General features: G+C 56.9%; 1 protein-coding gene across 1 annotated transcript; it reads left to right on the forward strand.

Annotated features, from left to right (window-relative positions):
* The first annotated feature begins 349 nt into the window (after positions 1–349).
* Positions 350–13,580, forward strand: DISP2 (dispatched RND transporter family member 2). The gene is made up of 8 exons (XM_086710366.1): positions 350–509; positions 6,016–6,345; positions 6,615–6,644; positions 6,793–6,916; positions 7,180–7,295; positions 7,474–7,601; positions 7,961–8,058; positions 9,587–13,580. The coding sequence occupies exons 1-8, from the start codon at positions 397–399 to the stop codon at positions 12,845–12,847; spliced, it is 4,200 nt and encodes a 1,399-aa protein (XP_086566492.1). The 5' UTR covers positions 350–396; the 3' UTR covers positions 12,848–13,580.
* Positions 13,581–13,954: the final 374 nt, after the last annotated feature.

Here is a 13,954-nt window from a genome sequence, read left to right on the forward strand (position 1 = left end):
GGCTGTAAGAGTGCGTGCCAAGTTGTGAGGCTCTCTACACGGTGCCTGAAGTCGCGCTTCCTGGTCCCTTACGGGAAGACCGATGTCCCCCTGGGAAAGGCCAATGTGCAGACTACAGCCAGACGGCTGGGCCCCTCTAACAGCAGCTCTCAGACTTGGCCTGGGTAGAGGGGGCCACCACTACCAGTCCCGGGGTCTTAAAAAACTGCAAAGCCTCCAGCGCCAGGCAGCCGCGCGGGGAGAAGCCTCTGTCCCCACCCCTGGTGCCGCGCCCATTGGCTGGGCTCTTGTCGGCCCCGCCCACCGATCGGTCCGCCTGGCGCTGACGCATGCGCGGGAGCCCGCCACCGCCGCCGCTTCAGCACCAGCTCCCGGACAGCGGCGCCGCCCACGGGCATGGACGCTGAGAGCGGCAGCAGCAGCAGCGGTCCGGCTCCCGGCCCGGGTCCGGAAGAGGAGCAGCAGCCCAAGGAGGAACCCTTGGCCCCAGACGGCAGCTCCCCGGACAGGTAGGGCGGACCGCTCCGCAGACCCGGCTCGCAGACCTTCCCAGCACCCCCGCCCCAGGTATCCCTGTAGCCGCCATATGTCTCCCTCATTCATTCCCCAGCCCCTCCCAGAACCCCTTCCACCGCCCCGAGCTACCGGCCCCCTGGCCACGCCCTCATTCTGCCGGGTCAATTTTCTCTCTCCCTGATACCCCCTACTGTCAGTCCCCGTCGCCCTCATTGCCCAATACCTGCCCCACCCACTGTTCCTACCTTACCTCTAAGGCCGGGGGTTCCTCCGCCCCTCCAGCCCTCTGAGCCCCTCCGTCTAGGCCCTGCCCCCGCATCTTCTCAGTAAGCTCCAAGCCCGCAGCCCGCAGTCTGGGTTCCAGCATGTCACTGTACTCGAAGGTGCGCGTGCAGGGTAGACGGGAGGATCCCCAAGGTGTGTGTCCTGGGGAGAACAGACACTCGCCGCCACGCCAAGGACTGTCTTTGTACATCACCGTCAGTCTCCAGTCTGCCCTGCATGGCCGGCTGCGCACATGTGGGCTTGAGTGCCCGCGTGTGGCAGCCACCGACAGGCCCTGGAGGCGCTAGGGTGGGCAGGCTCTAAGGCTCAGGCCGCGGTCAGTACTATCCCTGAAGGAGCCCTAGGCCGGTGGGACAAGAGGAACACCTTCTCTCTGAGGACCCAGATCTTGGTGCCTCTCCTCCACCTTCCTCCACCATATGTGTGAGGGAACAGCCCAGCCAGGTAGCAATATGGCGCAATTTCTGTGCCCTGCCTGGTCTGCCACCCTCAGAATTCCTCCCCTGACATGATACTGCCTGTCTCTCTCTTGCCTGGACTGAAATAAGAGGTATTATTTGGGGGCAAAAAAACAGAGATGGACATATGTCTACACTGCACCAGTTAAAATGTGCATTCTGTACCTCAGAGCAAAGAGGAGGCCCCACAAGTGGAGAAAAATATTCTCTTCCCTCTATTGTCAACACATCAGCCTGGATAGATTTAGCCACCTTTCACTCCGAAAGGCACAGAGCTTTCTTCAAGGAGGTGAAATAGGATGGATGTGTTCCCTGGACCAGGGGGGTACCTGGGACTATGGCCTGACCAAGGAGCTAGGGACAGACATGACAGGAGCAGGACACAGCAAGGCAGGGGCCTGGGACCAGGAGCATCCCTAGAAGGGGCTGGAGAGTCATTTGCTGCCTTGGATATTTCTTTTACCAAGGATAAACCCTATCTAGTCCAATCACTTTCCCTGCACATGAGAATCATTCTTGGGCACAGGAACCACTTGCTCTCCTTCAGCAACTCCCTGGGACCTCTGGCCTCTCTCTGTACTTCCCCAGAGACCCTGGGCACCAAGCAGGTGAAGGGACACAGTTCAATTCAAGAAACACAAATATGTTCCTGCTGAGCTAAGGACTACTCTAGGGTTAGATACACAGTGAATAAAACTGCACGTGTGTAAGCACACACAGTCCTTTACTAATGCATTAACTACAGAGCAATTTGAAATAGTTCATTCTCTGTTTCTTTTTTTAATTACCTTTTTATTTTCCTAGTGGCATGAATTGCTCCCTCATCTGTCTAGGCCTGTCTGCAGGATCACATGGATGTCCATATGGCTATGTGTCTGTGGGCCTGGGGGTGCTGTTGATGCATATGTACATTTATCTCTTATGAGTCTTCCGTGTGGGGGCTCTGTGTCTGGGGCCCTGTCAGCCAGGCCATGGCTGCTTTAGCCTTGGCCTCTTGATGAAGCCTGTGTCACCACTTTCCATCCCCCTGCCTGCCTGCCCCAGTCACTTGGGTTGCAGGCCAGCCTAGGAAGTTTCTCACCCTCATCAGAGCGATGGAACTGAGGGGGTAAGAATAAAAGCTGCCTGGGGAGGCAAGGCCTGGGATGTTTAACTTGTATTATCACTAGGTATCCTGGGAAAAGAGGGCAGCAGGAGCTGGCAGGAGAAATCTTTTTTTCTCAAAAGAGTTTGGCTCTTCTTCTTGGGAGGGTTGAGTCTGGAATGTGGAGGGTTTCAAATTTTGCCACACTGACAATGATGGGCACTGTGAAGAAAGATGAGATTTAGAACCAGCTGATCTTAGGTCCTTGGATAGGGATAAGGGGGGTGTAAAAGAAGGGGCTGGGGCCAGGGAGACCCCCGTAGAAGCAAACCAATGGTAGAGGCTGGAATCCCCCCTTGAACAAAGCCAGCTAAAGAACGATGCAGGCTTACGAGCTTTGGCAGACTGGTTAAGGGAGAGTGTTTCCTTTCTCCTCCAGCAGCTCCAAAGTGCTTCCCTTCTTGAAGAAAAAACAAAACAAAACAAAACCAGACACTCCAAGTGGAAGTGCCTAGCTCCTAGGAAAAGCCCAGTGCTCAGTGAGTGCTCTAAGGCCATGGGCAGCTGGAAAGGCCCCCTGGCTGCCCCCCACTCCCCACCCACCGACCCTTGGAAGGCAGGCTTTGATGTAAAGAGGGTGACCAGGGAGCTGGCTCAGTCAGTGGAGCATGCAACTCTTATCTTGGAATTGTGAGTTCGAGCCCCACATTGAGTATAGAGATTACTTTAAAAAATACAATCTTAAAAAAATAATAATAAATAAAGAGGGAGACCAAGACTAATGGGTCATATTCATGCCTTCAGGATTTTTTTTTTTAATTTTTTTTTCAACGTTTTTTATTTATTTTTGGGACAGAGAGAGACAGAGCATGAACGGGGGAGGGGCAGAGAGAGAGGGAGACACAGAATCGGAAACAGGCTCCAGGCTCCGAGCCATCAGCCCAGAGCCTGACGCGGGGCTCGAACTCACGGACCGCGAGATCGTGACCTGGCTGAAGTCGGACGCTTAACCGACTGCGCCACCCAGGCGCCCCATGCCTTCAGGATTTAACCCAGACCGAAAACAGTGCCCAGCATGTGGTAGGTGCTAAAAAAAGACCTGCAGGAAAAAAAAAACACCTTAAAGAAGTACATGTCCACACTTATGCACATAAACCTGGCCATTTATCCAGCTTTATCCAGCCTCCCTTTGGCCCATGGGGAGGGGTCAATAAGGTCTTTTATCTGCCAGGACGCTGGCTGCTATATCAATTCTATGGGTCATCTGAGGTCTTCTTTTAGAACATCTTTGGTCAAATTTGTATTTTTCTAAAGGTTGAGTTAGTTTAAAAATAAGTATCAGTGATTTTTTAAAGTTTATTTATTTATTTTTTTGGGGGGAGGGAGAGAGAGAGAGAGAGAGAGAGAGAGAGAAGGAGAGAGCCAGTGGGGGAAGGCAGAGAGAGAGAGGTTGGGGGAGAGAGAGAATCCCAAGCAGGCTCCACACTGTCAGTGCAGAGCCTAATGCAGGCTCAAACCCACGAACTGCGAGATCATGACCCAAGCCGAAGTCAAGAGTCGGACACTTAATGGACTGAGCCACCCAGGTGCCCCAATAAGTATCAGTGATTTAAACCATAAGATCAAATTCTGACATAGCTTTTAGATAACAAAAAGGAAAGTATTTATAATTATATATGTAATGAGATTCTCAAGGTGCGAGAAGTTCTAAAATGGAGATACATTATCTGAGGTGCCTAAAGAGGTCAAATTGTAAATATAAACATACTTCTTAAATTATATGCTTCCTGAAGAACTGAGTGTGGGAAGGGGCAGGAAAGCAAATGTATCTTCCACATGCCAGGCTCCATGGCAGGCACCTCACGTATGTTGTATCAGTTAATTCCCACACCCAACGGAGAGGGGGCATTATCAACATACTCTCACTCAATAGGCAAGGATGCCAGCACTCCAAGAATTGTGTCTCTCCCAAGGCCCCAGAGCTAAAGGATGATGGAGCCAGGAGCCCACCTCCAGTGCTCCCCCATTTTGCTCTCAGCATGGGGCTCATCCTTTCCCAGACTGCTATGCCAGCCAGTCGTCCTTCTGGGTGGAGGAGGAAGAGCTTACCTATTCTATCCACTTCCTCTACTTGGTCTCTGGGCAGAACCCAGCCTCCCTGGGCAATGTCTACTTGCCACCATGGCTGGGACTCTGGCATATAACCCTTTCAGCAGTGCAGCAGGCAGGGCCGGAAGCCAGGGTTGGCTCAGCGTAAACGACACAACTACACAAGTTCTGGCCAGCCAGGTGAGTCAGGTGAATGGGGAGAGAAGACAGAACTCTGCCAGGGCTTCCCAGTCCGAAGCCCCTCTGGAAACCCTCCATAGCCCTCAGCTACTCTGTTCTGTGGACATCTTCTCTCGTCTTAGGTCTGGCAATCCTGCCACTGGGTGGGACTCCACCTCCCCCTGCACCCAAGGAGTGGGGCTGCATCCATGCACCGAGAGCTGCTCTCATGAGTAATTTTGAAAGAAGAATCTATTGCCGATTCTTCCTTAGCAAGTTCCTTGGGGGTCCCAACTCCCTCTCCCAACTGTGCACACTCTTACAAAGCAAACCTTCTGCCCCATGGCCCAAGGCTGGTGGAAGGGCAGCACTTGCCTCTGCCAAACCTTCCCTGAGGTTTGGCATACCCTAAACCTCACACCCCTATCAAAGCTGGGCCTTCCTCTGGGCTCCTTCAGCCCTCTGACTTCCTCTCTCACAGCACCCAACATGTTGGACTGTTGTCAACATCTCCTGCCTACCATGAGTGCCTAGAGGCCAAAGGCCCTATTCATCCCAGGACCACTATTAGCAGCCTATCTAGTGCTCAGTATTCATTCAGCAAACATTCCCTGGGCACCTTCTGAGTGCAAGTCACTCTTCAAGGCACGAGGGCTGCAGAGATGAACAAATGCACCAGACCCTGCTCTCCTGGAGCTCACATTCCATTTGCGAGTCAGGCAATAAACACGACAACACTATAAGGTCTGGTTGGGGCAAATGCTGCGAAGAAATATAAAGCAGGGTAAGGGGATAGAGAGCTGACAGGTGATTATTTAGAAAGGGTGGTCAGGGAAGGCTTCTCTAAGAGGGTAATAGTTGAACAGAGACTAAAGAGGGGCTATGAGCCATGCAGTTATCTGGGGGAGGAGCACCCCAAGCTGAAGGAGGAGAAAGTTCACAGGTTCTAAGGTGGGACCAAGATTGCAGCAGGTGCTCAGTAAATGTCCAACAAGAGAATGAACAGATGACTGCAGCCGGAAGAGCACAGGACTGCAAGTCAGACCTGGGTTTAAGGCCCAGCGCTTCATGGCTCACTGAACCTATTTTCAAATCTATAAAACAAGGAAAGTATCTCCCCTGTAGGGTTTTTGTGAGGAATAGAGGACACCATATATGTAAAAGCACAGTGTTCAGCATGTGCCAGGCTCTGCCAATAACGTTTTTTGAGCGTGTGGACAGATGAGTGAATGAGATAGCGGACCCGAGAGGTAAGCTGGGGAGTAGCCTGCACCCTCCTCACCTCTCCCCCAGGACTAGTAATAGAACAACCCCAAGCCCCCAGCTCCTTGCCTCCGACTCCTGAACAATGATGGGGCATGGGATGACCCCCGCCCCCATCACCCTTGTCTCCTCTCTCAACAGGTCCCAAAGCAAGGCTGTGGCCCCTGAGGCAAGCCCAGAGAAGAGCTGCTCTCTCCACAGCTGCCCCCTTGAGGAACCTTCCAGTTCTTCAGGACCCCCACCAGCGACTTCCACCCTCCAGCCTGGGGGCCCGTCCAGCCCCTTGGCCCCTGCACACTTCACCTATCCCAAGGCACCACAGGAATACCGGGGGGACAGTTCCCTGCCAGGGCTTGGGGACCGGGCAGCTCTATGCTCCCATGGCTCTAGCCTCAGCCCTTCTCCAGCCCCCTCACAGCGAGATGGGGCCTGGAAGCCACCATCCGTGCAGCACCATGTGGTCAGTGTCAGGTAAGGAGGGGTTCAGCAGCCTGCAAGCTGCCACTGGAAGGTGGGGCAAGGCTTAAAAGTGGAGTGAGCCCCTGGGGCTCAGGACTCCTTCATTAGGAGGCAGCCCAGGATGTCTCCTGCCTCTGATGGAGGAGGCAGCCTGGATGGAGGAGGAAGTAAGGGTTGGAGCTTGGGAGTAGAACAGCCTGTAAGGGTTAGTACCATCTTCCTCTACCTCCCACCCTGCAAGAGGGCTCTGACAAGCAAGTATCTTTTCTTCTCTTCCACAGGCAGGAACGGGCCTTCCAGATGCCAAAGAGGTAGGCCTGGGCCTTCTCTGGCCCCCTAAGGGTGACTAGGCTGGTGCCAAGTTTGGCCCCACCACCCCTTCTTGGTGACTCCTAAGCTCACCACACCCTGCTGCCTTACCCAACACCAATTCCTGTGGGTTCTCTTCCTCTTTCCCAGCTATTCCCAGCTGATTGCCGAGTGGCCGGTGGCCATGCTGCTGCTGTGTCTGGCTGTCATCCTCCTCTGCACCCTGGCTGGACTGTTGGGGGACCGACTGCCCGACTTCTCCAAGCCCTTGCTGGTAAGAAAGGGCGGGACGGGGAAGGGATAGGGGCCCCCAGGCCTGGCCACCTCGGCTCTGTCTGGGGCAGAAAGTTGGACGGCACAGCTGGAGTGGGGTGGCAGTGCACGTTGGGGAAGTGGTACAGAGGCGATACTCTCATCCAACAATCCAGACAGGTGGACTGGGCTTCTCTGCTCCAGGGATGCAAAGGGGCAGAGCCAAGAAGAGCCAGACGGAGCACCCCTCCTCCTGCCTGATCTTCTCTGTCTTCCTTCCTGCAGGGTTTTGAGCCTCGAGACACAGACATTGGGCGCAAGCTAGTGGTCTGGAGAGCACTGCAAGCCCTCACAGGCCCCAGGAAGCTGCTTTCTCTTTCCCCAGACTTTGAGCTGAACAGGTAGCGGGTTCCCACCTTTCCGCTGTTGAAGCGAATGGGGGAAAGAGAGGGGGCATTGGGTGACCTCCCCAAATGCAGGTCAGAGGGACTTGCTGGGATCCCCTGGGGAGTGGTATCTGGCCTCCTCTGAGCCCCTACCCCTTGATGGTGCCTGGCATAGATTTTCTCTCTACCTCAGCTCAAACCCCCACACCACTCTGAGCCCCACACCCTGGAGCAGTGCCCAGGAGGGCTTGGTCCGGCCTCGAAGGATGGTGGAACCCCTGGAAGACAGAGGGCAGGAGGACTTCTTTTGTGGTCCCCCCGGTAAGCTGCAGCCTAGCCAGTTCTTGCCTTTCATGGTGGTCCCCTTCCTACCTACTAGAACAGGAGGGCTCGGGAGAACAAATGTGGGCAGACAGAAAAGAAGGAGGTTGGCTGGCCATGTTCAAGTCAAGGAAGTTGGGTTACAGCTGGGAGGCTGAGGCAGGTCTCGGGTACTCCAGCCACACAGAGTCAAGCTGGGTGGGGGTGGAGCACCGGATCAGGCAGCCTGGCACAGGTTTCAGACTCCTGAGACTCTGAACCTCATATGGCCCTGGGTAAGCGTCTTCCCTCTGGTGGGCCCAGGACCTGATGCCAAAGAGCTGAGCTCTGGAAGGGGCGGGGGGTGGGGTGTGTTGCAGAGAAGAGCTATGCACAGCTGGTGTTCATGTCGACCTCAGCGGGCAGCCTGTGGAACCTGCACGCCATCCATTCCATGTGTCGCATGGAACGGGACCAGGTGAGCAGACTGGGGAGGTGCCAGGGGTTGGGGGGTGTGGGGGTGGGGCAGGGACATCAGGGACCTGATCTCAAGGAAATACAGCTGAGCCAGGACTGCCAGGGTGGACTAGGGAAGAATATTCCCTGCTTAGAAAATTATTCCAACCCTGTTGAGAGGCTCCAGGTCAGGGTGGAGAAAGAAGAGTCGACTTTTTATAAGAGCCAAGACACAGACTATGTGGAGCCTGGGGATTTTCAAAAGGTCCCGAAGAAAAGCTTCAAGAGCTGTTGAGGAGGACCCAGCCCAAGGCCCCCAGTCTCCATCAACCCAAGCAGTGCCAATCCAATCACGCCAACTGGAAAGCCATATACCATAACATCTGAAGAAAGATTTGCTGATAAAAACAGTGTGAACGCCACTGAGTAGCCCAAGGCACTCCATACAAGTGAATTCAAAGTACCAAAAGACGCCTTAACATGCGCCCTGGAGTCAGATGCCTAAATTCAAGGCCAGTTCTAATACTCCCTAGCTGTGTGACTGCAGGCATGTTTCTTAACCTCTCAGTGCCTCAGGCTTTGCATATATAAAATGGAGAAAATAATGGTACTTGTCTCATAGGGATGTTGTGACAGTTAAACAAGATAGAATTTGTCATAGTGATTGGCAATAGAAATCTCTTTTTTTTTTTATTTTTTTTAACGTTTATTTATTTTTGAGACAGTGAGAGACAGAGCATGAACGGGAGAGGGTCTGAGAGAGAGGGAGACACAGAATCTGAAACAGGCTCCAGGCTCTGAGCTGTCAGCACAGAGCCCGACGTGGGGCTCGAACCCACGGACCCCGAGATCATGACCTGAGCCGAAGTCGGCCGCCCAACCGACTGAGCCACCCAGGCGCCCCGGAAACCTCTTAATAAATGTTACTGTTGTCACCATGATCTCAGGCCCAAGGCCGTACAGTACAGCCAGTTGGTGACAAAACGGGGCCTCTGAGTCCCCAGGCCAGTGGCCTCCCAAACTACACCAGCTGTTGTGATGTGTTGTGTCAACAGCAGGTGGGAGAGAAAAGGAGACATGGGGTCTGTAAAAGAAACAGCCCTGGCCCTAAGAGGGTTTAAGCAGACCTGGGGACAGAGGTGGGGGGCTAAGGCTTGGCACTGACCCTGATCCTGGAATGTTTTGGCCTCACTTTTCCCATCATTTGCTTCCAGTTCCCTGGACCCTTGACCCCTCTGTGGCTGGCACTCCACTGGCACTCCTGGCTCAGGCAGTGAAGAGCTGGGGTGTGTGACCTGCAGGGGTCCTCAGGGCAGGACCTCTCAGGCTGAGGCCTCAGGCAGCATCCCTGAGGCTCCTCTTTGATGGAGTCAAGATGTAGTCCGGAGCCAAGTGCAGCTCTGAGACAAGCCACTTCTACTGGGCTGGAGAGATACCTCTCTGCCTCTGCCCTATAGCCTGAAAGGAGGTGAGGGGGCCTTGGATAGGGCTGGGGAAACCTGGGCCCCTGCGTTGCTCCTGAGCTCTCTCCTGCTGTGTGTGCTGTACAGATCCGCTCCCATACCCGCTTTGGGGCTCTGTGCCAGCGAACGGAAGCCAACAAGTGCTGTCCCAGCTGGTCCCTGGGCAACTATGTGGCCGTGCTCTCCAACCGCTCCTCCTGCCTGGACACGACCCAAGCGGATGCAGCCCGAACACTGGCCCTTCTGCGGGCCTGTGCCATCTACTACCACCGCGGTGCCCTGGTGCCCTCTTGTCTGGGCCCCGGGCAGGACAAGCCCCCGCACTGCGCCCAGGTTCCCACCAAGTGCTCTCGGAGCAGTGCCGTCTACCAACTCCTCCACTTTCTGCTGGACAGGGACTTCCTGAGCCCCCAGACTGCTGACTACCAGGTGCCCTCCCTCAAGTACAGCCTGCTCTTCCTGCCCACTCCAAAGGGTGCCTCTATGATGGGCATCTACCTGGACCGCCTAGCCACCCCCTGGGGGCTCTCTGACAACTACACATCCATCACTGGCATGGACCTGGGCCTCAAGCAGGAGCTGCTGAGGCACTACCTGGTCCAGGACACGGTGTACCCCTTGCTGGCCCTGGCTGCCATCTTCCTCAGCATCGCCCTCTACTTGCGCTCCCTCTTCCTCACACTCATGGTGCTGCTGGGGGTGCTGGGCTCCCTCCTGGTTGCCTTCTTTCTTTACCGTGTGGCCTTCCGCATGGCCTACTTTCCCTTCGTCAATCTGGCAGCCTTCGTCCTGCTCAGCAGCGTCTGCGTCAACCACACCCTCATCTTCTTCGACCTGTGGCGCCTCAGCAAGAGCCAGCTGCCCTCCGGGGGGCTGGCACAGCGCGTGGGCCGCACCATGCACCATTTCGGCTACCTGCTGCTGGTCTCGGGCCTCACCACGGCCGCGGCCTTTTATGCCAGCTACCTGAGCCGTCTGCCGGCCGTACGCTGCTTCGCCCTCTACATGGGCACGTCCGTGCTGGCGCACCTGGCGCTCACGCTGGCCTGGCTGCCCTCCGCCGCCGTGCTCCACGAGCGCTACCTGGCCCGCGGCTGTGCGTCCCGGGCGCAGGGCCCGTGGGGCGGCAGTGCGCCCCGGCGGCTGGCGCTGGCGCTGCACCGGCGGCTCCGCGGCCTTCGGAGGGCGGCGGCCAGCACCTCGCGCCTGCTCTTCCAGCGCCTGCTGCCCTGTGGGGTCATCAAGTTCCGCTACATCTGGATCTGCTGGTTCGCCGCGCTGGCGGCAGGGGGCGCCTACATCGCCGGCGTTAGCCCCCGTCTGCGGCTGCCCACTCTGCCGCCGCCCCGCGGCCAGGTCTTCCGGCCTAGCCACCCCTTCGAGCGCTTCGACGCGGAGTACCGCCAGCAGTTCCTGTTTGAGCGGCTGCCTCAGGGCGAGGGCGGCCACATGCCTGTGGTTTTGGTGTGGGGCATCCTGCCCGTGGACACTGGCGACCCGCTGGACCCTCGCAGCAACAGCTCCCTGGTGAGTGACCCTGCCTTCTCTGCCAGCGGTCCCGAGGCCCAGCGCTGGCTGCTGGCGCTCTGCCACGAAGCTCGGAATCAGAGCTTCTTTGGTGTCCAGCCCGAGGGCTGGCCCACGCTGTGCTTCATGGAGGCCCTCCAGCGCTGGGTGGAGAGTCCTGCTTGTGCCCGCCTGGGGCCTGGCCTCTGCTGTGGCCACTCAGGCTTCCCTTGGGCACCCCAGCTTTTCCTGCACTGCCTCAAGATGATGGCTCTGGAGCAAGGCCCCAACAGCACCCGTGACCTAGGACCCCGCTTCAATAGCCAGGGCGGCTTGGCTGCCCTGGTTCTGCAGTTCCAGACTAACTTCCAGTACAGTACAGATTACAGCCAAGCACACCACTTCTATGCTGAAGTCAGCCACTGGCTGGCAGGGGAGCTGGGCAGAGCACCTCCCGGCCTCCACCGGGGTTGGTTTACCAGCCATCTGGAGCTGTACAGCCTGCAACACAGCCTGAGCACAGAACCTGCTGTGGTGCTGGGCCTGGCTCTGGCGCTGGCGTTTGCCACACTGCTGCTGGGCACCTGGAACGTTCCGCTTAGCCTGTTCTCCGTGGCAGCGGTGGCAGGCACCGTACTACTCACCGTGGGGCTCCTGGTTCTACTCGAATGGCAGCTCAACACTGCCGAAGCCCTCTTTCTCTCTGCTTCCGTGGGCCTCTCAGTAGACTTCACTGTCAACTACTGCATCTCCTATCACCTGTGCCCACACCCCGACCGCCTGAGCCGCGTGGCCTTCTCGCTGCGCCAGACCAGCTGTGCCACGGCTGTGGGGGCCGCGGCCCTGTTTGCAGCCGGTGTGCTCATGCTGCCTGCCACGGTGCTGCTCTATCGCAAGCTGGGCATTGTCCTCATGATGGTCAAGTGCGTCAGCTGTGGCTTTGCCAGCTTCTTCTTCCAATCTCTGTGCTGTTTCTTTGGACCAGAGAAGAACTGTGGGCAGATCCTCTGGCCTTGTGCCCACCTGCCATGGGATGCTGGGAATGGGGAGCCTAGTGGGGAAAAGGCAGGCCGCCCAAGATCAGGGCCAGTGGGAAAGGCACCCGGATCCTGCTCGGAACAATACGAGCTACAGCCCCTGGCACGGCGCCGGAGTCCCAGCTTTGACACCAGCACAGCCACTAGCAAACTGTCCCACCGGCCCTCGGTGCTCTCTGAGGATCTACAGCTGCATGATGGCCCCTGCTGCCCCCGGCCCCCACCGGCCCCTGCCTCCCCAAGGGAGCTGTTCCTGGACCACCAGGCAGTCTTCAGCCAGTGCCCGGCCCTGCAGACCTCCTCCCCCTATAAGCAGGCTGGCCCCAGCCCCAAAACCCAAGCCAGGCAGGACTCCCAAGGGCAGAAGGCTGAGCCCGTGCAGGCCTCACCAGAAGCCTCGGCCCACCCTCCCAAGCCCAAGGCCGTGGAGCCTCCGGATTGCCTCTGCTCCTCAGCTAGCACCCTGGAGGGGCTCAGCGTCTCTGACGAGACCTGCCTAAGCACCTCTGAGCCCAGTGCCCGAGTGCCAGATTCTGTGGGTGCCTCCCCAGAGGACCTGGACGAAACAGAGCAAACGGTACCTGAGCGGGGCCAGCTGAATGAGAAGCGAGACACCCTATGGCTGGCACTGAGGGAGACCGTGTATGATCCGTCGCTGCCTGCCTCCCACCAGAGCAGCTCCTCCTGGAAGGGCCGTGGGGCACCAGGGGATGGCAGCCCTGTGGTGCTGCCCAACAGCCAGCCAGATCTGCCAGATGTTTGGCTACGCAGGCCCAGCACCCACACTTCAGGCTACAGTAGCTGAGGGAGGCCCAGGAAGGCAGGACTGGGGCACAGAGCCTGTCAGAGGTGACAGGAGGGGGGCAGCCCCAGACTGGAGCCTGATAGTGTCTGCCCGCATCAGCATGGAGGGGTCTCACCCTCCAGCTGTGGATTTTAAACCCTGCCAGATGTTTCAGCCTTGGTCCAGACTGCTACTTACTCCCCACATCTGGAGGATTCAGTGGAGAGGGTCTTTGGAGAGAAATGTCAAGCTCTCCTTGTAACTTGCTGAGGTCTCATTTGTCCCCATATGCCAACCAGGACCTCTGGAAGGGGGAGGGCCAGATGTGTAGCTCCAGGTATCAGGGCGAGGCTGACCCAGCCCCCAAGCCAAGTGGGACGAAGGGACTCAGTCCGTGGAATCCTGCCAGGGCACCTCACCAACCAGAAGAGCCCTAGGGAGCCTCAGCAGCTTCCAGGGCCTCACACCTTTCAGGGGCTCTTCAGCAGGACACTTCCTTCTCTTTGGAGACCTTCTCTGGGCCGGAATTAAGTGACTCTTTCCTGAACAGCCCTACCCCCTCACACTCCCCGGGCTGACCAGATATTTGCCAGGGCCTGGCAGAGACGGCTGCTGGGAATGAAGCAGGAGGAGGAGGGCTGGTCAGCCTCAGAGTGTCTCTCAGTTACAGGACGGTCCCTCGTGGGGAGCTGCTCTGGTACACGAAGCGTGCTCTCCCCTGTGAACAAACAATAAGAATCCTTTACATCCTGCATCTCTTAGTTTACGGAACACTTGCACACCCACTTTCTCCTTAGTCTCACCATGTCACTATGGGGAAGTCTGCGGTTAGCCAGGTCCTTCTGCCCCCGATGTATAGGTAAAGTCATTGAGAGTAAGTAAGCTTAAGCGATTGACCCACAGTCACAGAACTAGTACAGGGGGAAGCAACTTCCCTGGCTCACTCCCCCCTGAAACTTCCACTCTCCTGGCTCCCTGCCCCAGGGACATTGGCTTGTGGCTAACTTGACCCTTCACCTCTGGCACCCTCTTACGACCTGCCTTTACAGGTGTCTCTGAGTGCAACACTCCCTTCCTTCCTCTCTTTAGACCTCCGTCTCGAGAGAGCTATACTCTGAGCTGGCTGCA

Source organism: Puma concolor, chromosome B3 (assembly GCF_028749965.1).
Source record: "Puma concolor isolate L17-30 chromosome B3, mPumCon1.1.hap2, whole genome shotgun sequence".
Taxonomy (NCBI): domain Eukaryota; kingdom Metazoa; phylum Chordata; class Mammalia; order Carnivora; family Felidae; genus Puma; species Puma concolor.